This window comes from Leptopilina boulardi, unplaced genomic scaffold (assembly GCF_019393585.1).
Source record: "Leptopilina boulardi isolate dan_hultmark-lab unplaced genomic scaffold, ZJU_Lbou_2.1 LbouV2_137, whole genome shotgun sequence".
NCBI classification, from domain to species: domain Eukaryota; kingdom Metazoa; phylum Arthropoda; class Insecta; order Hymenoptera; family Figitidae; genus Leptopilina; species Leptopilina boulardi.
In genome coordinates, this window is record NW_026137682.1 from 447,592 (window position 1) to 475,102 (window position 27,511).

Sequence of the window (27,511 nt, forward strand, 5' to 3'; positions counted from 1 at the left end):
ACCTTAATAGCTTGAAACTATTCGACGTAAAGAGGCTCACGATCGAGTTTCTCTTCTATAACGACTGTGTCATGAGGATGAGAGACCAGCGATCACTGAAAGTTATAGGACCCCAACAAGTTCCTAACGAGATCTCATAAAATTAGGATATCCATTTGAGCTGCCAAGCGAGTTACGAAGCTAGAGAAATTAAGGTTTAGATCTATGGAAAAATGAATTCATTTCAAGTAATTATCTCAAAACTTATCGAATACAAAGAAAAAAAACTAGAAATTTTTTTTTAAAAAGTATTTTGCATTATTTCAGATAATTTGAATTGAAAATATAAAATTATTGCTAGGATTTTTTTTTAAGTTTTTTAAAATATTTCATTTTTTTAGTTTTTCCAATAATTAAAAAATTTTATTATAATTATTATTAAATTGTATCAAATCAAGTGTAATTAATAAATACCATAACTAAAGATGATAAAAAATTGGATTAAATGATATAACACAGAATGTGAAATGTATTAAGTGTGAATAAGAGGATAAAATTTAAATCTTTTCAAAGGCCAATGTGAATGTTTAAAGTATATTTTCTCTCATGAATCTCTTTGGAAATTCGGTCGACCAACTATCTTTTGAAATTTGGAGAGAGAGAGAGAGAGAGCGAGAGAGATTTAAATACTCGTATTAATCCTTTTGCAAAGACCAGGGTAGCCTTTAGTCCTGACAGACCAACAAACCGACGTGAATTGAGGTTATATTCAAAGAGAGACTCTCCTCAAACCATCCTTTTCATACCCGACCTTTCTCTCTCTCTCTCTCTCTCTTTTCCTTTACTCGACGCTCAATCTACTTGTATCACTATAGGCAGGTGAGGGTGTGCTCTGTTGTGAGCGTCTCATTGTAGCAGAAACGGAAAGGCACCAGAAAGACTGCCGTTTCTAAAGCTGCATCGTTTCACGTGTTGCGTCTGATTTTCTGAATACCAGCTCAACTTGCCAACTTTTATCTCTCTGTCTCTTTTATCAATCGTAATAATTTTCTTTCTCTCTCTCTCTCTCTCTCTCTCTCTCTCTCTCTCTCTCTCTCTCTCTTTCATTAAAATACTTAAATTTTTTTTATTACCGCAAATTATTTATCACTATTGCTGAGAAAAAATATAACACCTTAAAATTTTTTTATTGAATAAATTTCATAGTCAGCCAAAACGTTTTATAATTTTACTTATTTTTGAATCAGTACTAAATGCCAACTTTAGTCAGATGTAATAAGATTATTTTTTGTTTTTTAAACAGTAAAGGTATATTTTGAGTCAGAGAGAAATATTACAGATAAAATTAACTTATTGTTCAATATAAGAATACAAATTACTTTCTTCTTCACAATTTAGTTTTGGAAAAAATTTATTTATGTTTTACACTGAAAGAAATAATTCGTCGGTACAGCTAGAATTATTTCTAGTTTTCCCATAATGAATTGGTAAACAGCTATTTGGATACTGACATATATTATATAGGCAGTTCAGCCATACATAATGGCGTTCCATACATATAGATGTTTAAGTCAACAGAAAAGTGGGTAACATAACCTAATTTTATCGCCAGTTCAAAACAAAACCCCAGCCATATTTATTTGTCAGTTCCCCCCAAAGCATTTCTTTCAGTGTAAACTGATTTGCCTTTGCAGTTTACATAGTCGCTGATTACGAATTGTCAATTTTTCAAAATTCAATATGGCGGATCAAATATGGCCGAAATTTTTGTTAAATTTCGACCGCTATATTGAATTCGATATTTTGAATTTTGGAAAACTGACTAATTAAATGATTTTAAATAGATAGTTTTTAAATTACACTGTAAAAAGAAATATATCAATTTAATACCGATTTTACGAACAAAATGGTCATTTTGTTCTATTTTAACCCCTTCGCAGTCTAGTAGAAAAATCGTTTGTGGGCCCAAAACAGTCCAAAAAAATATCATATCATCATATTAAAAGTTTTTGGGGTCGCTAAATCCAAATTTAAGGTTAGATTTAAAAAATTCAAAATGTCGGACCCAAAATGGCGGAAAAATTTTAAGTTGATTCAATTCTGTCAAAATTTGCTACTTGGGGGTTTTTGGGGACGCAGAATCCAAATTTGTTGTCAGATTTAAAAAAAATCAAAATGGCGGACCCAATATGGCAAACCAATATAGCGAAAAAAATTTAAAATTCATTTGATTCGTTCAAAATTCGGTACTTGGGAATTTTTTAGGTGGCTGAATCCAAATCGGACCTCAAATTTGGATTCAGCGACCCCGAAAACCCCCGAGTACCGCATTTTTAACGAATCGAATCAATTTTTAAATTTTTCCGCCGTATTGGGCCCATCGTTTTGAATTTTTTAAGTCTGACTTGAAATTTGGATTTAGCGACCCCAAAAACCCTAAAGGAACCATTTTTATGCAAATCTAGTCAATTTAAAAATTTTTTTTGACGCCATATTGGATCCGCCATTTTGAATTTTTTAAATCTGACCTCAAATTCGGATTCAGCTACCCCGAAAACCTCAGTATACCTATATTGACACTCAAATCGAATTATATTTAGTATTTTTTTCTAATGTAGACATATATATGTCCAAAATCCACAAAGGTGGCACGACTTTTTTTGGACATATATGGGCTATGGACTGTCAAAAGGGTTAAGCAACCAAAATTTTTTTGTTGGATCAACAAAATTTTAATTGTCTCAATCCAAAATTTGTTTGATACAAACAAAGTTAGAGAAAAAGGATTTTTGTTGTCCTAACTAAATTTTAATTGGGACAATCAAAATTTCGTTGATTAAACAAAAAAATTTTGGTTCCTTAAATACCAACCAAACGTTTAGTTGTCAATACCAAACCCTTTTTTCAGTGTATTATCTTTACTTGATTATTATCAAATAAATGTTTATTTCTATTAAATAATTATTAATTGAGTAAATTAAGTGATATTTTGTATAAATATACAGTTTACTTGATGTAAATAATAATTATTTGGTTCAAGTAAATATTTATTTGATAATAGAGAAGTAATACCAATTACTTGAATCAAATAATTTTTTTTTTCAGTGTAGTTTAAATTTTACTAATTTAAAAGCAACAAATGAGTCACTAATTCAGCAATAATAAGATAATAAAGAACAATAATAATAATAATAATAATAATAATAATAATAATAATAATAATAATAATAATAATAAAGAAAAGCATAAGAGGTATAAGAAGAATTATAAGTAGAAGAAGAAAATAATAGTGAAAGTTATTATTTTTTTTTTCACAAAAAAAAAAAAACATTTTCTAATGGGTCAGCGTAGAGGTTATTTTCTTATTCCATAAGAGAGACAGAGTGAATATTAGCAGAGGGTGGAGAAGGCCAGGTGTATTCGTGAAAGAGTGTAGGGACGTATGAGGATGCAAGCGAATGGGAGAAGTGCACATATCATTGTACCGTCGTGTATCTTGAATATTTTAGTTGGACAACAAGAGCTTTGGGTACCAACGTCGGCACGCTTCTACTCCAAGGGATTGTTCTTGCGCTATGTTACACCCTCTCGAGGAATACTCTAGTAGGCGCTAGTGCTTTCCCCGTAGACGTCCGGACTGCTTATACTCCTATATTCAACTTCCTTGCTGACTTTCATCGTGAATGTATAACCCTATACATGCAAAACTTTTAACCTACAAGAGTGCCGACAAGAATGTAAACTGCTGCACACTTAAGAGAATCATCTTCTTTAAGATTCAGGAGAGAGAGAGAGAGGGGGGGGGGCAAGAGGTATTTCACGTGTATATACATGTATGTAGCTAAAAAGCCTTATTCCAAAAAGGAGGGCGCATTTTACGATGAGCGTACATATACTTATTATTATATAATGAGGAAAGCAATATCCAAAAGCTAGTTTATAATTACGACAGTTGTGAGAATTTTGGCCTATTTCGGATATGAATTTAACGAGAAATCTATTGATTTTAAACTGTGCGCATGATTAACCCATAAAAATCATTATAATTTTAGATTTTAAAGAATTTTAAAAACAAACTATAGTTTTTAATAAACAAATTTTCATATTTCGAATGAGAATTTAACAAAATTTCTTTTTAAACAGCAGAATTCTTACCCGAGGTGAAATTTAAGACCTACCTCCCTAGGAGTAAAGTAGGGTTAAACAGACCCTCTTTAGCATTTTTGATAAGGAAGATTCTTGTAACAACTAATTCTCGAATTTTTTTTTTTTTTTTATTATATAAACATATTTTATTATTATTGAAAAATAAATTTTAAAGAAATATTAAAAAATTTAAATATTGTAAAAACTTTTAATAAATTATCTGTATAAAATGCAAAATTCAACATCGACTTTATTCAAATCTTTGGTGTGTGCATCTGACCAATAGATTTACCGTTTACTTAATGCAGCTGGAATTTAGGATTATAATTTATTTATGAAAGTGGGAGTAAGAAGATTACACTTCTTGGTAGATTTTCTGATAGGCTGACAATTAGTTTTAGGTCCGATTTCAATTGCGGTCTCTGCACAATATATTTGCTTGAGATTCACTTTTGTAATTTGCATTTTTATGGTGCGATAGGATAAATGTTGGACTACTATATATATATATGTACTATCTGTGGTCTTAGAAATCGTGAATCATATCGTGAGATCAGATTATCGAATTAACGAATTAGGGCTTCCAGACTCTCAATTAATTTAATCGCTACTTTCGATCATTTGACTAATCGCTCGTAATATGCTGCAGAACGAAAGAGAAAGGAGCATAATTGAATCTTCACTGCCATTTGTACTTTAGACCATCCTTTCAATTTTTAATTAGTCTTTAATTATCACTCAGGAGGGGGATTAATCAAACTTCGATCTTCATGTTGAACATGGCCAATAATCTGGGATTTTATCAAAAGATTAAAACTTACGCAGATAATAATAATAATAATAATAATCATCCATAATAAATACTTTTACGTTAATTATTTATATTTTCATTATTATATTATTAATGTTTATTTTTTTGAATTTTATAATTCTGTTGAAGTTAGTTCTCGAAACATTAAAAAAAAATTAGTCTTATTTTTCCCTTGATTTGAACAGATGGGATATTTTTTTTTGTTTTTAGAAAACAAAAATATTGATATAAGAACAATATAAATAATAAATAATAAAAATAAATATAAATATAAATAAATATAAATATAAATAATAAACAATATAAATGAAAATTGTTTCTATTTGACTTTATTTGTTCAAAGTTGAAAAATTCCAAATAGCGTCAAACGAGAAAAGTGTTTTTGAACATATATAAGACAAACAAGAGAATAACAAGAAAAGATTTTTCGGCAAGAGTTATTTAAAAGTGTTTAACAATTTGGAGGAGCAATTCACTTTCTGAATGGAATGAAAAAAAAAGTCAGTTGAACACTAAAAGATAAAAAGTTTCTGGTGCATGACACCGATTTTTCAGTGTTTGACTCCCGGCGAACGAGATATCAGGCTTCAAAGCTAGATTTTGTACGTGGACTGTTTTTGAATGTTGAGTCATATATCTTATGTTGACTTTCTTCATTTCTCTCTTTCTCAACATCTTGTCGTTTCTCTTTGTTTCTTACTTTTCAACTTTTCCATTGGTTTATCTCATTTCCACCATTGGGTCTCTCTCTCTCTCTCTCTCTTTTTGTTTAAATTTTCTCGCACAAAGAGAATTTAGAATGTTACCCTAAATCGTAACAGTAGCTCGATATTTAAAAACCTTAAGCATAATTCGAGACGGATGTACCTTTATTTCTCATTCAGCTTTGAGTTTAATCTTATGACAGCGCGTATCACCTTCATTGAAATTTCATGCACGCTGACCTACATCGTCTCTCTTTTACGTTTATTTCAGTTTTATGTAATTGTACTATACTGTTATATCATTACCATTTTGTATTTTAAAGATGAACCGAATCATAAAAAAAGATAATGAAAACTCGGAAATTCGAGAATTATAGTAGATGTTACGATTTTTTTGACGAAATAAAAGTTTTTCTTAGAAAAAAATTATACTCTCCCGAGTTGAAATTTGAATTTTCTTTAGCTTCTCCTAGAACCTGAATCCTCCTGAAAACCTTTTGGATCTTTCAGACTCCCGTCTGAAATTTGTTTTCTCATAATTTCTCTTTAATTACACAGGCCTGCATGGTTTTTTTATTTTTGATATTGAAGTCGTTTCCTATGTAATTTTGTGCACTGAACACGATCCCGTGTCCCAAAATGGCCCAGCACGTCAGGATTTTGAGAAAAGTGGGGGTAAAGAGCCCAAAAACCGTGTTTTTGGGTGTTTTCAAGAATTTTTTTCTCCTTAACCTGATGTGCTAGAAACTTCTACTAGGTCTTAAATTAAAGCTTAAAGCGTGCACTTTAAGACCCATATGCGCAAGTCAAAAAAAACTTAAGGGATTTTGAGAAAAGTGGGGGGAAAGAGCCCCAAAAAAATTTTTTTACATACTTTATATCGGAGTGGTTTTTTATGTATTTTTGTGCGCTGAACACGATCCCGGGTTCCAAAATGGCCTAAAACGACAGGATTTTGAGAAAAGTGGGGGTAAAAAAATTAAAAAACGCGTTTTTAGGGTAAAAAAATTTTTTGGTGCCCTTTACCCCCACTTTTCTCAAAATCCCTTAAGTTTTTTTTGACTTGCGCATATGGGTCTTAAAGTGCACGCTTTAAGCTTTAATTTAAGACCTAGTAGAAGTTTCTAGCACATCAGGTTAAGGAGAAAAAAATTCTTGAAAACACCCAAAAACACGGTTTTTGGGCTCTTTACCCCCACTTTTCTCAAAATCCTGACGTGCTGGGCCATTTTGGGACACGGGATCGTGTTCAGCGCACAAAATTACATAGGAAACGACTTCAATATCAAAAATAAAAAAAAAGTCCAATTTTGCAGGCCTGTGTTATACTCTTTAAAAATTGAAAATAATATATTTTGAAGCGTTTTAAAAAAATTAGTAGTTGTCTAACCAAATAATTTTGTTGGTCTAACCAAATGTTTGGTTGAGATGACTACAATTTTGTTTCAGCCAACCAACATTTGGTTACGACAACCAAAATTAACTAACCAAACGATTTTGTTGCAAACACAAACTTTTTTTTCAGTGTAGGTACTATTTCAAAGTGATGCGTTTTTAAATATAAATATATATATATATATTTCAAAGATGATAAGCTAAATATAAAAATGCATTTCTAATTATTACGTTATATTTTAAAGATGAAAGATAATTTAAAAAAAAAGAATTAATGAATTATTTTTTGGGAGATAATAATCAACTTTTATAAATGATCAAACTATAATAAAATGTTTATAAGAATAAAATACAAATTTAAAAATTAAATATTATTTAAAATAAAGCTAATAAAAAAAGAACTATATTAATTTATCGTTATTATATTTAGAAAAACAAAGTGTTGTTAATATATATACAGTGAACTCTCGATAAGACAAATCTCGATAACTCAAATTTTTCGTTAACTCAAAGTATTTCTTGGGTCCCGGCCATTCCATATAGGCATCACGTGTTAATTTTTTTCGATAACTCAAATTTCGATAACTCAATTTTTTCGATTAGTCAAAGTTTTTCACTGGTCCCGAGTGTTGAATATTCTTTCGATAAGACAAATTTCTGTTAATAATACTTCTAATAAATAAACTCTTTGATGTGAGTCACACTTTATAGCTATGTAAATAATCACTCAATTATATTTTCATCGAGTCTCTAAATTTTCGACTACTTCTGGCCAGTATATTCGCAGTTTCGTTCATGTTATTATCATGGAAAATAAAATAAAATTAAAAACTCTCAGTATTACTGAGAAATTAAAATGAATTGAAGAAGTTGAAAAAGGTGTGAAACGTAAAAAAGATCGCAATACAGGCGTCGAATTATTTGTCAGGACTTCGAAAATATGCCCAAGAACAAGCCAATGTTTCCGATGATGTCTTTTCTGCTCTACATGTGATTGATAATTTTGTAGAAAGAGAATCATTGAAAAGAAAAAAACAATCAACTTTGACTGATTACTTCAATAAAAATGGTTAATAATGAAAATTTAATATATCGTTGACGGAAATATATTTAATAATTTCTATACATTTAAATTTATAATGTTTTTTGTGACATTTGACGGAAATATATAAAATATATACAATAATTTCTATACATTTTAATAAAAAGTTACTATTTTTTTCTCCTACTAGAATATAAAATCATCAATATTCGATAACTCAAACTTTTCGATAACTCAAAGTTTTTTTGGTCTCCCTTCGACTTTGTCTTATCGAGAGTTCACTGTATATATCTATATGCAAAACAGTTAAAGATCATTGCAAGTTAGCGGTTTGGAAAGTTCAAAATAGTCGAACAATTAGGAAGTGATCAACACTCTCTCCGGCAAAGTTTGCAAGTGAAAAAGAGTTAATTTACAGGATTGTTGATTGAAATAATTACAAGCAGTCGACCCAAATGCTGAGGGTTCACGCCTGTAACAAATGTTTATTTGACTTGATAAACTTTTTTCTTTTAAATTTTCCTCTCCAACTTTTGCACAAATTATTAAAGAAAATACACACACATATATATCTATATCTAACATTGAATAAAATTCATATCATCGAGTTATCTTTTTTTCATTTATGAAAATGTCCTTGGAAATTGAACAATTTCAAAGTTGTAAGATGGTCGCGAAATAATAAAACAATAGTATACTTCTAAAAATCAATTTTTAGCCCTCTCTCTCTCTCTCTCTTTCCACCCTTATATACGAAAACGATATTATCGTTCTAAAAAGTTTATGTTGGGAATTCCAAATTTAGAAATCTTCAAAGCTAGAAAGCTTTAAGCTCACAAGAAAATATTTGAACCGGGAATATTCTCTCTTAAAAAAGTCTTGAAACCATAAAATTGAAATGTCGTCTTTTATAGAGGGAGAGAGAGAGAGAGAGAGAGAGAAGGGGGGAGGCAAAAATTTCTTCAGAGTCTGGACTCTTAAAATGACGTCCATTTGAAGTATATAGAAAGAGAGGTAAAACAAGATTCAGTAGAACTTTTGAAATTATCAGATCGGAGTAAAAAGGAGAGAACTACGTTTCAGGGGTTTTAGGAAAAGACTGAGATGACATAGACTAGCGTAGGTCATAACCAAGTCACAGCTCCGTTGGACCGAATTCTCTTGGGCTATTTGCAGTGGGTTCAACGGGAGAAGGGAGGGTGGTTGGACATTCGGAGGTTGGGGCTAAGTTTACGGGGTCAGTTTGTTGAGAGGTGGTCACGAGGGGGAGGCAGAGCAGGAGGCTTGGAAAGAGTAGACGCCAAGGATTGGGGCGGTGTGGCTTGCCGAGTACGAAGTTAGCTGGATAGCAAGAGCGAGAAAGAGAGGGAGGAAAGGGGAAAAGATTTAAGCCCCAGCAACATCTCAAAAGTGAATGCAGCGCCCCTTTTGCGAATACATGAAACCACTACTACTCGTTTACTATCAAAGTAGATTCTGTTTGTTTTCACAAAATTCCACTTTCCAAGCATTTATACGACTTGAGGCTCAATTAATTTCCTTGCGGGATTTTAAAACCCTCTGTCTCTCTGCGATATGTCGTGTTTGGTCAAGAGTGCCCTTTACGCTCACGGGCTAAAATGCAAATTAGGATCTTGATAGTTCTACTGCTTTTTTCACGATCGATATGAGAAAGCCAAACCGAAAGCGAACACCAGAATTAGGAATTAAGCTTCTATATATATATAAAGCGATTCAACATTTCAACTGTGTGTCAAAAATAGTTTTTCATTAACAAAAACCAAAAATTTGTTTTATAAAAAAATTTCCCTTCATTGTAAAAAATAAATCTTTATTTTAGTCCACTTTAAAATTAAACACCACTTACATAAGAGTCACTGAAAAATGGGTTTGGTTTTGCAAAAAAAAATTTGGCAAATATTTTGTTGTCAAAACCAAACCCTTTTTTCAGTGACTGAATTTTGACTAAACTGTAGCCTTTATAACATTATTTTAAAAAATATCAAAACTAGACTAAAACATGGTTTTGAATAAAAAAAAATTTTTTGCTTATTTTCAGTCATTTTGCTTTTCAGATTGTAAGATTTTGTTTTTTCTGTGTTCTTTAAGCAGGAACAAAGATATACTTTTTATAAAAATTCGCATATGAATTTTTGTCATTTTTTCTAAAATTTAGAATCTAAAAATTCTATGAGATGAGAGAAAGAGAAAATTTATTGTCGCCAACCGAAAATTGCAGTCACATTAGGAAAGGACAAAGAATTTGGTGCACAAAGAGTCTGAGAATGCTCTCGCGCGAGAAGTGACTGTAAAGTCCTTAGAGTGTGGAAATGATAATCTTAAGGGCCATAAATCAACTGACCCCGAGCTTTTCACCAAGCCTTGATGGATTTAAGCGTATTTATATGGAGGGTTAGGCTTCATGACGCAACATTTTACCCTTTTGCTTTTGAAAATCTTAACTTCCTCTTCCTCATTGCCAAAAGTATATAAAACTATATTGATTGATTGACCCTCAATCTTTTTTTTTTTTTTTGGCAAAATTAATAAAAAAAAAAAAAAAAAAAAAAACCAAATCATTTAAAGTTGTCCAGTTTGCAAGCAATTGATGAATAGAAACTTTCAAGGATTTTCATGAAAATTATTATTCATAGAAGCATTTCCCGAATGTTCGGAGTCGTCGTTATCATCTCAGTTTCTCCAATTTCCCTCTTCATAAGTTCGTGACTCAAGTTGAATCACTCACGCTTCACAGTACTTTTAAGATCAAACCAAACGTCTCAACTTCGAAAGAGAAACGAAAGCATCCTAAAAGATGTTCGCAGGTTAGACACACATACAAACTACATTGAAAAGTTATAATAAGTAAACGATTCGAAAATTTTACATGTCTGTTGAAAAACTTTAAAATCGCATAGATTCATTATGTGTAATAAAAACAAGTTTTGCATTTGACCCACCTTTAATTTCAAGAGTTGATGATATTAAAAAATGGATATAAAAAAAAAGAAAGATTATATATTAATAATTTTATATTTTTCAATTTTAAAAATTTGTTGAAATAAAATAGAAAAAGCAATGCACGTGCACGATATCGAAGAAAGAAAAACGACACAATGAGAAAAGACAGATTGGAAATTATTTTGTCCGGGTGCAGTAGGAACAATACGACCGTTACTTTTACCCCACTCCCCACCTATCTCCCCAAAACCCTTTCCTTCCGAAACCATCGCTTTAACATCTCCATGTCTCGTAGAAACTTGCTCGTACTTTTACGGATAAAGATCTCTGGGAAAAGTTACGGTCGTTTGCAAACTAATCGAGCCGTCGCTTTTCTACAGGGTGTCGAAACTTTGTCTGCCCGTCAACTTTTCCAAACTATTTTTGATTTTTTTCTCACCTTATACTTCAAAAGATTTTTTATATCTATACACGGCAATTTTTTCGCTTTTTTGTATATTAATTTTTTCTGATGACTTCTTTTTTTTTTGTAGAAAATATAATTTTTAAATTTTATTTCAGTTTTTCTTTTTTTTTTTTTTAATGAATATATATGCAGAATGAAAATAATTTATGTCCCTTAGCCTTGGGGAAGATATATTTTTTATCTTGAGTTTGAAATTTTAGAGCGAATCTTCATTTTTAAAATATATTCTTAAGCATAAGGAATTTTCACTTCCAACATTTCTTAATACATTAAAAATATATTTTTAGATGGAAAAGTAAGCTTTAAAATTATAAACTACCTTAAAAAAAGTAATTCTTAAATAATGCTTTAATCTAGAAAAGAAAATTTTTGTCATCTTTAAATTACATCGCCTTAAAATTTGGAAATTAATGAATTTTTTTATTTGATTTAAAATTGAATTTCAGTAAAAGTGAAAATGAAAAAGAAAATAAAAATGAAAATAAATAAGTCATTATGAAAGTCAATGTCAATGTGGAAGTCAAAATGAAATTACATAATTGCAACCCATTAATAAAGAATTCTTTTAATGAGATTATGATTTTTCTCTTGTCAGTAGTTAAAGTAAATATTATACTCTGACATTTTCGTACTTCGTTATTTATTTTTTCAGTAGTACAAAATAATTTGAGTCAGACAAAGAGGTGGTATGCTTTTTATAAATTCTTTTCAATTTATCAGTAGCACTGACATTCAGTCAGTCACAGTACTTTTACATACAATAAAGATAACGCACAATAATGAAAATTAAAACCTTTGCCCCCCCCCTCCCAAAAAAAAGAAATAGTTTCTTTCGCACTATTTTTTCATCATTTTTTTTCTCAATAACTATAAAATAAATGACGTACCGGAAGAAAGAGAAAATCTATATTATTTAACTCAAAAGAGAGCAATTTCTTTCTCAATGGATTAAAGGGAAACATTTTGCTGAATCAAGCAAATATTTTTGCAAGTCCCTGAAAGAGAGTAGTCATTATCGGTTTTTCCAGCCAAATGCCATCTAAGAATTTGACGATAGACTCGTGGAAGGTAAACTGTGTCATCGATTGGTCTGACTACCTTTCCGTTCATTATTGTAAAACGATAATCGCCGTTTTGTGCCGAGGTCTTGAGATTCCATCGAAAAGGAAGTCTGACGATTAGTTCGAAGAGCAGTCGATCCATGAGAGAGAGAGGGGGGGGGAGTTACAGCCTGGAAACTTCTATATAGAGAGCTATAACCTCTCCTTCTATATCCCTCCCAACCCAACTCCCATCCACCCCAACCGGAAGATAACTAAGGTCATTAAAATTCTCGTGAGTCGCGCGGAAGGGTTCCGAATTTTAATTCCTGTCTGCCACGTATAACCGAGGTTTTCGAGTCCTGTATATATATATATATATACGAACCTCGGGTGGTCCGATGGTATATTAAAATTCCGGAAACTTTTTAATCTTTCTCCGTAGTTAAATATTAATAACGAAATCTCGAATACTGCTCTGCGAGTATAGTGCAGCACACCACGCTCGGGGACAAGCCGGAAGTCCTCGTTACACTTTACTGTCGTGTCTCTCTTTCCATATCCCTCTCCACCCTTCTTGTTAGTTTTTTCCATCCACCTACTCTACTTTCGTTCCTCTTTTTTTTTATCCTCCATCGTACCAGAGAAGTTACGGAGAAAAAGGAGAGAGGGAGAATATTTTTGCTTTCAAAGTGTAAAAGAGTCTCGTGGTAACGATGCCGCAGTGTATCATAAGTTAGAGGCTGCACCGACTCTACTACTGGAATAAGGTACTTAGAAAGGGGGGGGGGAGGGAAGGCTGGTTGGCTCGGAAAAGGGAAAGGCAGAGCTTACTTTAGCCACCATTCAGAACTGAAAGCCAGCTTTGCCACATCGAGATCAAACTGCGATATAAACGACCTTAAATGTTCTACTATAGTCTGTCAAAAAAAAAAAAATATATATATATATATAAGAACACTGCGCTGTTTTCTGCGACACAGCTTCTTTTTCCCTAAAGAAATCACGATTTTCTAATCTTCCTATCATTTTGTGGCAACGACTTTCTTTTTTTGCAGAATGTTTCATAAAATCTCCCCTACTCACCCTGCTTTATATGTATGTATGTCGCGAAACGAATAAGGGAAAGGAATTCTAGAAATGATGAGACATGAAAGGATCAAAATTCATATGCAGTGATATTAAATATTTCGTGAGATAAAGCGAGAGAGGGGGGAAGGAATGAAAAAAAAGTCAGAAAAAAACTGGCGAATATGAGGACTCATATACATTGATACTGATTAAATTACAAATTATTTAAATATCTGGAAAAATATAAAAGACAGGAATTATATTACAAAAATTATGAGGTTTTTTAAAAAATAACCCAAAAAATAATTTTTTAAATTTTATTTCTAATTTCGATGATGAAAAAGAAGGAATTGAAAAGTAAAAAAACAAAATTAAAATAGAACAAAATGTACGAATTTTCAAATGAAAAAAAAAATCCAACATAAAGAAACTTTACCATTATCTCAAATTGAATATTTTAATTAAATAAAATTATAGAATTTTTTTTTAAACGAGATATCATACGCATCAAATAAAACTTTTGACATATTTATATGAAAAATAACTATTTATGAAAAATCCTGTTTTGTGAAAGAGAAAGATATCGATTTTAAAAAGAATGAATTGAGCCATCATCGTGTTTAAAAAAAACTAAATGGCGTACGTAAACTGAGCTTGCTAAAAGCTTTTTTTCCACAGTAAAGAGGAAATATATTTCCTAGTAGATTCTCAAATATCTTCCAATTACATATAACGAACTGCACTGCGGTCACTGTTGTAACTATGTTAGTGAAAAAAAAAGAAAAATATATATACATCCAATCTGCTCTATTCACTCTGTTCAAATATTCCATATTATGTTTCATATAAAGCAAATATGAAGCATAATACAGAATATTTACCGACATATGCACAGGAGCCAATGAAACCTCATACATTTGATAAAGTTAACTTCACTATATAAATATATAATAGTGTATAAATTTTCTTAACTTTTATATTGAATTCAATTTTATTTCGAGTAAAACAAAATCTCGAATAAAATCAAAAGGATTTTTTTTGTCTGAAAAAAGAAATTATTTTCAAGGGGAATAAAAAAAAGTGTATTGACTTAAAATAAAATTAAAATATTACTCTTTCAATAAATCAAAAAAAAATAGGTATGAGTAAAATATAAAAGTAAAATAAAAAAGTATAATAAATAAGTAAAATAGATATATAATTATAATAATAATTGATATTGATATTAAAATAATACGAGTTTAAGACTACTTGTTGGAGTGAAACTATCTTTTACTACTGATATGAAAATTACAAGATAATTAAGCACTTTGTCTGACTGAAACTGTCTTTATACTACTTACACAGAATTGACTTCTCTTGTATGACAGAATTTGACTTTCACTAATAATATTAAAATTTAAAAGATTTTCAAACCTCTCGTCTGACTAAAATTGTTTTTCGTTGTTAAAAAAAATGATAGGAAATAAAGAAAGGTCTGACTAAAATTGACCTTTACTACTGATATCCAAATGAAAACTTTCGCTAACAACTAAAAAACATTACAGTCATTCCACACTGAAAAAAATTTATTTGATTCAAATAATCAGTTGCATGACTATTATTATTATGTATTATCAAATAAATATTTACTTGAACCAAATAATTTTTGAATTTGTAATACAAAATTTTCTATTTTGTAAATAAAATTTAATCTAATAAAAAATTATTTGTTTCAAGAAAATATTTATTAGATAATAGTCAAGTAATCGTTTATTTGTAACAAATAAATTTTTTAAATTTTTAATTGCCAAACACGCGCTTTTCCTCCGAATGTAAAAATTGTTTACTACAAACATAAAAATTAAAAAAATTTAAAAACGTGTTGTCTGATTAAAACTGTCCTTTACTACTGACATGAAAATTAATTTAATTATACAACAATTTATTTGACTAATCCTCTTCTTTTATTATTAAAAAATTGCCAAGAATTTCTAAACACTTTTACTTTTACTCAAACTCATTTTTCCTACACTAAAAAAAAAATTATTTGATTCAATAAATTTCTTTTTTTTCAAAGTAGTGTTTTTTTTAAAAAAGAAATTGACAGGAGTAGGTATAGAGTCGTAAAATTTTTTTCCCTAAATAATATCTACTTAATTTATTATTGTATATACAATTCACATTTCTTTGATATAATTAATCATTAACGAATTGCAAAAGCAGTGGTATTAGTGAGAAAAAAAAACCAACTGGGTTTAACGAACCATCAAACACGAATTTGACGGAAAATGTACATAACCCACTTTCCACCAAATCCAATTGTCCTAGAACTCATATAATTATAACAAACTTCATCTAAAAAAAGTTATATTTATATTTAGTCATATTAAGTCATGAAATATTTTAATTTATTATTGTTTTAATTTAAAGATAATGCTAAATCAGTCTGGCGCATAGAATTTTGGATGAAAATGAAATTCCATATAGACACTCGTACACATAAGCGACTTTACTGGCCAAAGTGCTGTAGTAAGTATGAGTCTACTTATACTCGGCACTGAAAGACCCTGGAAAAATGGAGCCTTCTAGGAAAATCGATTCAAACTCGCTTCCGTGAGTACGTAACAGCGCTTTAAAAAAGCTCTTGAAAAATTGCCGGTGGTTTTCCTCTTTATTTTGTTCCCCATCACCCCCCCCCCTCTCTCTCTCTCTCACTCTCTCTTCCTCCACCACATCACAATCCACTCCTCACTGGCACCTCTTCTGTTTTTCTCCGTTTTCACGTGAGAAATTTCTTAAGAATTCGCCAAGAAAAAAAAATTGTTCACTGATTCGACTGAGAATTCTCACATTTTTATTGGTACCTAAAACTTTTCCTTAGAAAATCTTGGAAAAATAGTTAATGAGGATAATTTTTTTCTTCTTTTACTAATATTTCTGAAAGTTTGTATTATTTTTTTTTTGGGGGGTGGGGAGTGAAAAAGATTTTAACAAATGTTTGATTTTATTATTTTCATTTATAATCGTATCGATTGGGAAAGAAAAAGAGAGAAAAATTATCTATGAGATTAAAAGTTGTTCCAGTTAATGTCACTTGTACGGTGGCAAAAAAAATTGGCTCAATTTTTGAAAAACGTTGATTGCTACTTTTTTCAATAGCGTGAACATTGCGGAGATTAATTATGTAGTCGTGGATCGAGCAAGACGCGATCGCTGATCCATTCGACGTTTTTGAACGAGAGAGAGAGAGAGAAAGAGTGAGATCGGGAGACGATTTACGACCATCTACTCTCTGGAGTGTCCTCGAGGGTCCGATAGAGAGGAGAGAAGCTCGTTTCTAGTTCCCATTCTGGAAACTCTGAACGGTGATCGGCGAACAGGATCTCACCAACTATATTCTATATATACTATATTCGCCACAGAGAGCGCGCTATCTCTCATGAGTCAGCGTCGACGTATCGAAATAATATTTCCTGTGCACTCGGGACCTCTGAAAATGACTCTTACCTAAAAAAGGAAAAAAGCAAAATAAAAAAGTAACCCGTTTATTTTATTTTTGAGAATCAAAAGTCTTTTCATTTTAGTAACTTTTAAACGTATATAGTGTATGTGTGTGTGTGTGTGTGTGTGTGTGTAAATATCAAAATTAAATCCACGAGAATTTAATTAAACTTTTCTAAATTTATATTTTATGTAGTTTTTAATATAAAGTATATACCTGCCCTCTGACATATTATAAAGCAAATGAATAAGAAAGTCGAATATGTGTTTCAAAACTTTTTCGGAGAAAATGAGTTCTAAACATATAAATGAAAAAAAAGTTATATTTTTTTTAAATACAAAAAAAGGTTTTTTTTTAGGGGAATTACAGTATTAATAAAAATGAGTAAAATTACAAAATCAGTAGTAAAAGTCAATTAAAGACAGTCCAAACATTTTAAACTCATTGCCAATATCAGTAGTAAAAGTCAGTTTTAGTCAGACAACCAGTTTTATGAATCTTATGAATATTCGTATACTAGTAGTGAAAGACAGATTTAGTCAAACAAAATATTACAGAAGCTTTTGTTATAGATATTGTTAATAAAATAAGATACCTTAATTAAAAAGAAACTGTTAATTTATTGTAATTCGATATTAGTAGTAAAACATAACTTTAATCAGACAAAATCTAAATAATATTAAGTTAGTCAAAATTTCCTACTAATTGTTAGTCACCTTTTATTAAAACTTTAATTAAAAAAATATTACTAAATCAAATAATAATATTTGACTATAAATTAGTGAAAATTTCAACTGACTTTAATTAGTAAACGAATTTAAAAAAGTTTATAAAATTTGTCAGAATTTTTGTGTAATAAATTAAAAATAATACTTTAATTCTTGTCTTAATTTTCAAAATCAATAAATGCATCAAACTATCAGTTGATTAGCAGATTTATCACGAGTTGAAGTTCGAGGTGTGCTAATGATGATGGTAACCGCGGAAATGGCAGTGGCAGATTCAGGACATACTTGATTGGACTGCTTTTACTGCCTACTTGTCTTCCGCCATCGCTATCGCACGCTAGTAATTTAATCGAACATATATAATGAGGAATTGATTTACAATAAGGAACTAATGAATCAGTTAGTAATATATATGAATATATATTTTCTATATAAAGATTATTATTATTATTATTCCTCAGTAAGCAGTGTCTATTTTAACGTATATCATCAAGTGATGCGAAATATTTTAACGATGATTCTAAAATGTCATAATACATATCATGTTCCAATGAACTCTGCTTAACAATGCTATGCAATTAAATTGATATAACTCGAAACTCAGTTTGTGTTTTTTCATCTTTTTTTAAATACAATTCAATCAGACTATTTTTATATATATAGTGTTTGTTTGAAATCACTGTGAATTCTAAAAGAAATTATATATAAGTGATTTTATAATTTTTTCACATAAGTTTGAAAAAAACACAAACCTGTGAAATAAATAAAAACGATAACGCAATGAGAGGGATCGAACCTATGTCTTATGGACTGAAAGCATAACCCACTACCCACTAAGCTACGCAAAATACATATTTAAATTTTTATATTCTTAGTGTTTTTATATGACTTTTATTAACCCCTTCGCAGTGTAGCAGAAATAAAGCTTCCGTGCCCCGTATGTGGTAAAAAAAATTAAAAAAAAAAAAACTTGATGTTACCATACCTAAGAATACCCATTGACAAGTTTATCGTATTGTGTCTACTTATTTTTTTCTAGATGCTACTATAGCGGTCATACACACTGGTGGCACGATATTTTTATGCCTCTATAGAGGTCAATAACAGTGAAGGGGTTAATTGATGAATCAGAAAAGTATATTAAAGTTTATTTAATTCACATAAAAATTATTTGATTCAAGTAAATATTTAGTTAATAATTGTCAGGTAACTGATTAATTGAATTAAATACATTTTTTCAATGTACAAATAAACTGCGCGAGTTGCCAACTTTGAAATAATACTCTAATTTCTGGTAGGGATTTATTCAGTTTTAACCTGCTTGTTATCGTGTAATCACAATTATAAATTACACAATGTTGAAATCAATTTTGATAGACGATCATATATATTGAGATAAAGTAATAATTGTCAAAAACAGACTAAAATTAATTTGTCTAATATATTCCTATCAGAGAAAATACATTTCCTTTGACATAAATTTAGGATCGCCATTTTCGTCAACGATGAGATAAATGAAAAAACATTCTATTAAAAAAAAAAATATTAAATATATTCATTTTAAATTATGAATTAATTATAAATAATTAGAAAATAAATATTGAGTAATTAAACGCGATTACTATATTCGAAAAAAATAATAAGAATTTCGAAATAAAAAAAAAAAAATAAATAAAAATAATTTCTTTAATCGCAAATATTTGGGAGAAAGTTAAAGTGTGATTTTCATAATTTCTCGAAATAATTAAGCTTCCATTTTGTGTGTGATGATGTTTACCGGGAATAGAGAATGTTTAAGAGGGATTTTGCAGACAATATGAGCAGATTAGAATCCACTTTGGCGAGAAGGCATCACTCACGCTTTCGCTTTAGTTCGTTTCGGTGTGTTTAAAACTAGCGCGCGCCCCGTAGCAAAGCAATAGAGTGGGACGGTAAGTCGTCTTTAATGAGGGAGCTTAAGAGGACTTACGAGATCTCGCCGAAGGGGGCGAAGGCTTCTCTCAAGGTCTGCGTCTCGATCTCCGGGCTCAGGTCCCCAACGAATATGTGATAGTGTTCTGAAACATTCGTGAAAAGTAAAGTATTAAAATGCAATCTTCGACTAATTACCCTTTCATAACTTATCAAATTTAATATGCATTACCAACACTCTCTCTCTCTCTCTCTCTTCTTATATATATCGAAATATTAACTATTATTATTACAATTAGTTCGTACATTTAAGCAAACAAAAAGAAAATATCAATTATCTTCTGATAATTAATTTTCCTCTATTGATTATTTTTATCCATTTGCTTCTTTTTTTCTTTTATCGATTATCAGTAAATATTCCAAACAAATGAATAAGTGATTAAAAATTTATAGGTAACACAATGAAAAAAAAAATTTGGATTCAAATCAAAAGTATTTGATCTAAGATCTAAGTAAATAATTTACTTGTCTTATCCAAGAAATATGTACTTGAACCAAATAAATAATAAAGTATTTTATTTTATCATATCAAATAAACTAAAAATTTTCTTCAATCAAATATTTAATTATTCAACATAAGTAATTGTTTTAATTGAAACAAAAAAAAACTTCTTTAATTGTGGCAAATAGTACTTTATTCGATCCAAGTAGGTACTACGTTATTTGTATATTAAATAATTTAGTTTACTTAAATCAATAAAATAATTAAATATTTCAGTGAAATAGATTAAATTAAATTAAATTTATTGTTTCAAATCAACAGATTTATACAAAGGAGTTTGAACTCATTTATCTTACACACTATAACATTATAAAAATAAGAGAAAAATAGTAATATTATCTTGCCGTTATTTCCGCATTTAAAACTTCTCTCACAAATGCCACTATGTTTTTTACATTCTCAGTATTCGCCATACCGAGAGTCTCGATCCACTCATCTCTTATTTCTTCTATCTCATATTTTTTACTGATACGTTGTCTTATAAGTTCGAATCTTGAACATTCCATTAATACGTGATAAAGAAAATCAAATCCAATTTCAACTTTCTGACTACAAAAGTCACAATATTCACCCGGAATGAATTTAAAAGTTTTTTTTTCTAGATTAACTGACGGTTTATATTTGTTAAATAATCTTAACTGCGCAACTACTTTAATATATCTAAGCGGAACAGTTGTCAAGGAGAGATAGTTCTGAATTCCCCTTTGCAAGTGGGGCATTAATTGCGGGTACAGAGGAAAAGAGGAAGAGTCACAAGCTCTCTTCAAATCTAAAGTTCTACATCTTTCAATATATTTTTTTATCCAAATTTTCTTATTTTTTTGTAAAGATGACAATGTAAGGTTCCTCCACTCATCCTCTGCAGTGAAATAGATAAATTAATTGTTTCAAAATAACTTATTACATAAATTAATTAAAATCATTTATTAGATTCAGTTAATTATTTACTTTCAATAAATGTGATTCAAATAATTAAAGTTATTTAAATCAAATACATTTTTTTTAGATCCAATTAAAAAGCATTTGAATCAAATTTAAATATTTTTCAAACAATTTGAATTAATTGAATCAAATACATTTGTTTAACTGCATTTGAGGATATAAATAACTGGCCTTAAAATATTAGGATATAATTTTTATTATTGTTTCACGGCATGAAAATTATTTTAAAAATATAGGTATCTATAGGTGTGGTCTTAGTTTATATAAATAAGTCGAGAAATGAAGATGAGAAATAAAAGCTTACAACTATTTTTTATTGAATTGACAATGATGGAAGCGATGTATTTTGAATATAGTTATAAAATGTTAATAAAGGGATTGGTGGAATGACAAAACAAAACTCGTGACCAAGAAGCGTAAAATCAGAGGGCGAAGGGCAACCCTTCGCTTTTATTCAGCGAGCTCTATTAAAATTGTATTCGTTAATTTGGGCATCGTCCGGGATCATGTTTGATGGTTAGTGGACGTACTATATACCTTAGGTAACATTTCCACCAACCCCCATATTTATACAAGGCTTTATTTGTCTTCACTTTGGCATAAAGGTTTGTGAGGAACATAAAAGCCATTCACGAGCGTCGCAGCTCAACGCGAACAACGCGAGGAAAATTGAACGAAATAAACTAGCTTAATTAAAGTCATATGAATTCGAGCAATAGAGCTAGAAAACAAAAAATAAAAAGATTTTAAAAAAATCTCAAAGTGATTAACACATTTCTTTTTTAATTTCTCTTTTTCTTACTAATTTTCTTGTTCTAAATTAGCGTAATTTAAAAATTTTTTATACAATAAAAACTATTCTGAATGAAACTGACTAATTTTTTCAATGAAACATTGAAAATAGTAAATAATGAATTTAAAAAAAAAGGATAATTTTTTCTCACAGTTGCAAAAAGTGTGAAAAAAAGTCACAGTAATTTTCTTTTTTTTTTTTGAAACTGCCTAGTCTATAAACTAAAATTTAGAAGAAAAAAAAAAATTCATATTCATTGAACGTAAAATAATGACGTCTTTTTATTATGCTGAGACTGATATTTCAAAAGTATATACGAAGGCAAAAAAAATCGATAACGGGATACGCGATCTGCTGAGTCTAAAATATTCGAACGCCACTTAAATGAAGGTAAAGAACGGTCAAATGGTAATATGAAAAGGTGGTGGATAGTTGTAAGAGAGGAGAAATGACGAGGTTGAACGACTAATTTGCCAACGTGTGTGCGCTCACCGGAACCTCTGGTCACCCGATGATAGGCCATTAGACAGATTGTAATCAGACCACCATCAGACGGTTATCAACAAATTTCACTTGAAAACTCCTCGATGCTCCTTTTTGATGTTGCCTATACATATATCGAATATATACCACTTTATGCTTCGAGAAAACTTATATACATATATTAACTTGATGCTCTTCTCTCTCACTCTGTTGGTCTTAGGAAAAGACCCACTATTCCCTTTGCGGAATGCGATACGAAAAGGGTGGGCGTTTCCAGGAAGGGAATCGTGTACATAAGATATCTACTATTTATGGTTGGCTGCACAGACTTTACTCAAAATTTGACTGGTATTTGGCGATGCAATCAAGTTTATTTGATTATTTCCTAGGGTGCTGCTTGCGTACTGTATATACTATATTTTAACTCAGTGCGTTGAGCCATTGCCTAATGGCACGTGATAGCGCTTTTGGAAATGTTGTGTAAACTCTTGGGGGCATTGAGATAATATTTCCTTCATGATAAATATATATATATATATAGGGAAAGTGCAAATGTGTAAATCACTATTATGTTGCTACCAATTATTTTTATATTCAATATATCAATGATTCATTCAGACCCTGTAAAAATATTGGGTCGGTATTATATTTTGACGCAACATCTTTTTTTTTATCAAATAATTATTATATAGTGTCACGTCAACGTAACATTTTTGTTATAAATAAATAATATTAATTATTAATAATTAATTTGAATAAAAAATAAATAAATATATTTGTAAATAAATAATTGTTTTTAAATAAACAAATATTTGTAAATTAACAATTATATTTATAAATAGATAATTATTTATAAATAAACAAATGTATTTATAAACAATATTATTATTTATGATTAAACAGGTATTTGTTAATATTAGAACATATAAAGAATGATCAATATGTAAAATTATAATATTTCTTAAATTTTATACAAATATTATAATGTTCTTGATATTTGGTGTTATGAAAGACGATCTAAAAAGAAGGAAATCAACATACAAAGTCACCACTACTAAGAGGAAAGCAATAAAACTTTTTCGTGTCTGTGAGATACCGATTTTGAATCGAACCCATAGAGGCAAGCTGGAACCACCGCGAGAGATACATTGGAAAATATTACTATATAAAGGGAAACCTTTCACTTCAAAGGCTGTCCCAAAATTATACGCACGGAGTTCATCAGTGTTAAATACAGTTCTAATACGCAATTGAAAAGTCTAAGTTTAAACAGTGTCCAGTCAAACTTTAACGAGCGGTCGTCAAAAAAAATCATCATAGAAGATATAATCTTATATCACTAAATCACTACAGGAAGCAGATTTGGAAACACATTAAATACACAAAACAAGGTAACCATATCAAACCTTAAAAAGAAGGATTATATGATTGATATTTTAAAACAATAATTATCAAGAATATTTTATATTTTTTGAATAAATAATTTTCATATTGTTCTTCATTAATTCATTCATTTAATAAACCTCTCCCCAACTTAGTTAATTTAACTATGTTAAATTGAAGAAATAGATTAGGGTAAAATTATAAGTTCAGATTAGGTAAAATTAATAATCATTAAAATTTTTTTTAATAAATATGACATAAAAATAGCACAACTGGTGATAATGTTAGTTTGTATATAACTATTAAAATTCAAAATATTATTTTGTACTATTTTTAAATATATTTTTAATTTTAAAAATAAATTAACTTGTTATTTTCAGTTGTATAAAATAAATGTTTGAATTTTAATCATTGTACAAAACAAAATTATCACCGGTTGAACAAAATAATAATAATGGTTATTGTAAATTTTATGTTAAAATAATACTGACCTGAAATATTTTACATTCAAAATATGGATATTTGTTTAAAAGCAAAAAAAAAATTACAGATCCATCCTTTCAGTATATTACGAGAAAAGTGGTCGAAAAATTGATATTGTGTACCTAACGATCACATAGGCTGTTAAAATTCAATTTTGAAATAAAACAACATTAATTATTATGATAATAATAATAATAATAATTTTTCGAATGTTACAAAAAGTAACACAATACAAATTTAGTAAATAGTGATAAAACAGTATTATTATTTAGTAAATAGAGTTATTATTTAAATTCATCGAATGCATTAAAAAAACATTTTTTGTTAATTTTAAAAAATTGAAATAACGTTAAAAGAAATTAAACTTAATTCTTAATTACTTTTCTGACTCGGAGTGATAATTAATTTTTATTATCTATTATTATATGAAAAGAATTTGATGAAAAATTGTAATTTTTAATTAGTATAATTATATTAAAATTTCATTATAATTAAATAAAAATTTTGTATATATATATATATACTTTTCTCGATAGAAGTAGAATATAATGTTTGGATATATACGATAAGCAACTGTATATATAACTTCATTCACTGTTTATAAGCGGAAAAAGGTAAATCAATCGTTTAACCAGTGGAGTGTATGGAACCAATTGAAAATATTGCAAAGTTGAGACGGTTGAAAGGATTATCGGACGGGAATCCTTGCAAAGGTTGTCCTTTCCAATTGGTTTCTACAGAGAAGAGAGAAATCCGTTCATGGGAACCTCGGGAATTTGTTTGCCTTGCGTTCCTCGTGCCGGGGAGATTCCTACTCGTCTTATCTAAAAGTATAGTGTGTTCGTTGAAAGCAAAGCTGTGGATGAAATTTTATTTGAAAATTTGAGTATCGCACCACCAAAAGGAAGCAAATACACTGAGATAGGAGATAAGGATATGAGATTCATTTTCACAAGGTTCTTGATGAGATTTCGTAAAATGATGACAAAATCAAAGTTTTAAGCAAAAATTGACAAAAATATGTTGCTAAAAATAGTTTTTGATTAATTTATATTTTTATGAATTATGATAATGAAAAACCTACCCCAATATAACAAAAGAACACGTTTATGCTAAAGATTTCGATAAACTAATGAACATTAAAAATGAAGAAAGAAAAATATTGATTCAAATATGCGGAAGCGTCTCTGGTGAACGTTGTTTGAGCATTACGGCAAAAGTATTAAAGTAACGGGCATAAATGTTAGAGAGACATTAAAAAAAAAAACGTATTGGAAAGTTGAAATAGTAAAATGCTGTTCGCGTCAAAAGATAAAGAGGATGTAGAGGCGTTGGACTGCGAGAGAGAATACGTCGTGAAATAGGGACATGAGAGAGATGGAGAGAAATAGAATCACACCCCGTAGCCTTCTCGGGTTTCCGCGTTATTTACTGCTTTATATAAAGCGGAAATGCTCGAACACCGTCGGGACCAATATCGCCGGTCGGGTCGATCGTTGGTATGAGTCCCGTCTAGTTTTCCAGCAATGCCAAACAAGCGAGGTCCAAAAGAGAGAATACGAGAGAGAAAGAGAGAGAGAGAGAGAGAGAGAGAGAGAGAGAAATAGAGAGAACCGAGAACCCAGATCCGTCGATCAGAATACGGCTACACGATTTCGACGCTTCCACAGGAGCGAAAATTCTGCGGTTTTCGATAAACCGCGAGTAATGGAGCGTCATTCATTATTGCGTGTACTAATGCTGCTCTGATACAACGATTCTCCCTTCTATACATATATATTTTCAACATACATGGGTGCCTATATATAGTGAATTTCGTGTAATTATTATTATCATCATTATTATTGCCATTCTCATTGGTAATATTTTTAGAATCGAAAATTTGCATACGAGTATGCAAATTAGTTTATTGCATCATGATACAGAAAATGAGAAATTATTTTAATGTCCCGATTCTACATCATTTTAATTAGAGAAAACCATTCTATTCTCCTGATAATTCTAATTTATTAATTTACAATTAATGAAAATGATTTTATTTTTAAAATAATAATAATAATAATTTCTGTTTCGGGTATAATATATAATTTATTACTAATGCTTTGATAATGTCATTAATCATTACTCTAACAGAGCGGATCAAATATAATTTACGATAAATACGATGTTTTATTATAGAAATACTATTGAGAATAAAAAAATTATTTTTTTAACATTTGCTATTTAATTTTTAAATAACTAATTTCTTTTAAAATAAAGAGAGAGAAAAAAATGTGCGATTAAATTTTTGTTATTAAAAGTCGTATAAATTTTACTTCACACACACTGTTATGAGAGAGATTAGGATAACAGTTGTGAAGCTTTTAAACAAGAGTTATGTGAGGGCAAAACGCAAAGTTTAAATTCAGAACGATTAATTTTCTTAAAATCAAGTGAGGTGAACGCAATTGAATTTGTTTTCGCATGATTGGTTCGAATTTCGATTATTCTCTCTCTCTCTCTCTAGTTTCTGGAGTTTTCGCACTATAGGCTGCGCTATATAAGGGTACACACGTGGTACTTGCATTGAGCCGTATACGTGTGGGGGTTTTGTGACTGTTCCCTTAAAATTTGGGTCACATCGAACCAATTCGACCAAATCGGGTGTCCTCTGCGCTTTCAACCGTTTGTGCCACCGCCATGCCACACCGATTGCCCTCCAATCTTGGATCAAATGTACTCAGCTTTTACAAATCGCAGTGGCGCTCGCTCGATCAGAAATAGCGAGAAAATTGGAAAAGTTAGTTCGGAGCTACAACCGCCATGAAATTAATCGGCGCGGTGTGTGTGCCCGCACTGATAGCGTTCACCAAGTTAAAAGGTGTTGAATTTTTTTTTTTTTTCCACAGAGCAACGCGCATCGGGATTGACTCAATCAGTTCATCAGTTTAGAAATAATGAAAATAAAAAAAAAATAAATCCCACATATAAGCGAATTGAAAATATTTTCTCTTTTACCAGAACAAGATTAGTAAATTTTATATTTTTTTCCTCATTATTTTTTCAACTACACGGAGAAAAATGGGATCGTTGTGCGAACAATTTTTATATTGTTGTCAGTAGATTTGTTGATATTACAATTCAAAAT

General features: G+C 30.0%; 1 protein-coding gene across 12 annotated transcripts in view; it reads right to left on the reverse strand.

Annotated features, from left to right (window-relative positions):
- The window catches only part of LOC127291435 (nucleolysin TIAR), a 907,547-nt gene that overhangs the window by 154,548 nt on the left and 725,488 nt on the right, over nt 1–27,511 (reverse strand). For all 12 annotated transcript variants that reach the window (XM_051320573.1, XM_051320572.1, XM_051320575.1 and 9 more), the window contains one exon: nt 19,797–19,884. In XM_051320573.1, coding sequence (XP_051176530.1) covers nt 19,797–19,884 — 88 coding nt within the window. The remainder of the gene's footprint in view (nt 1–19,796; nt 19,885–27,511) is intronic.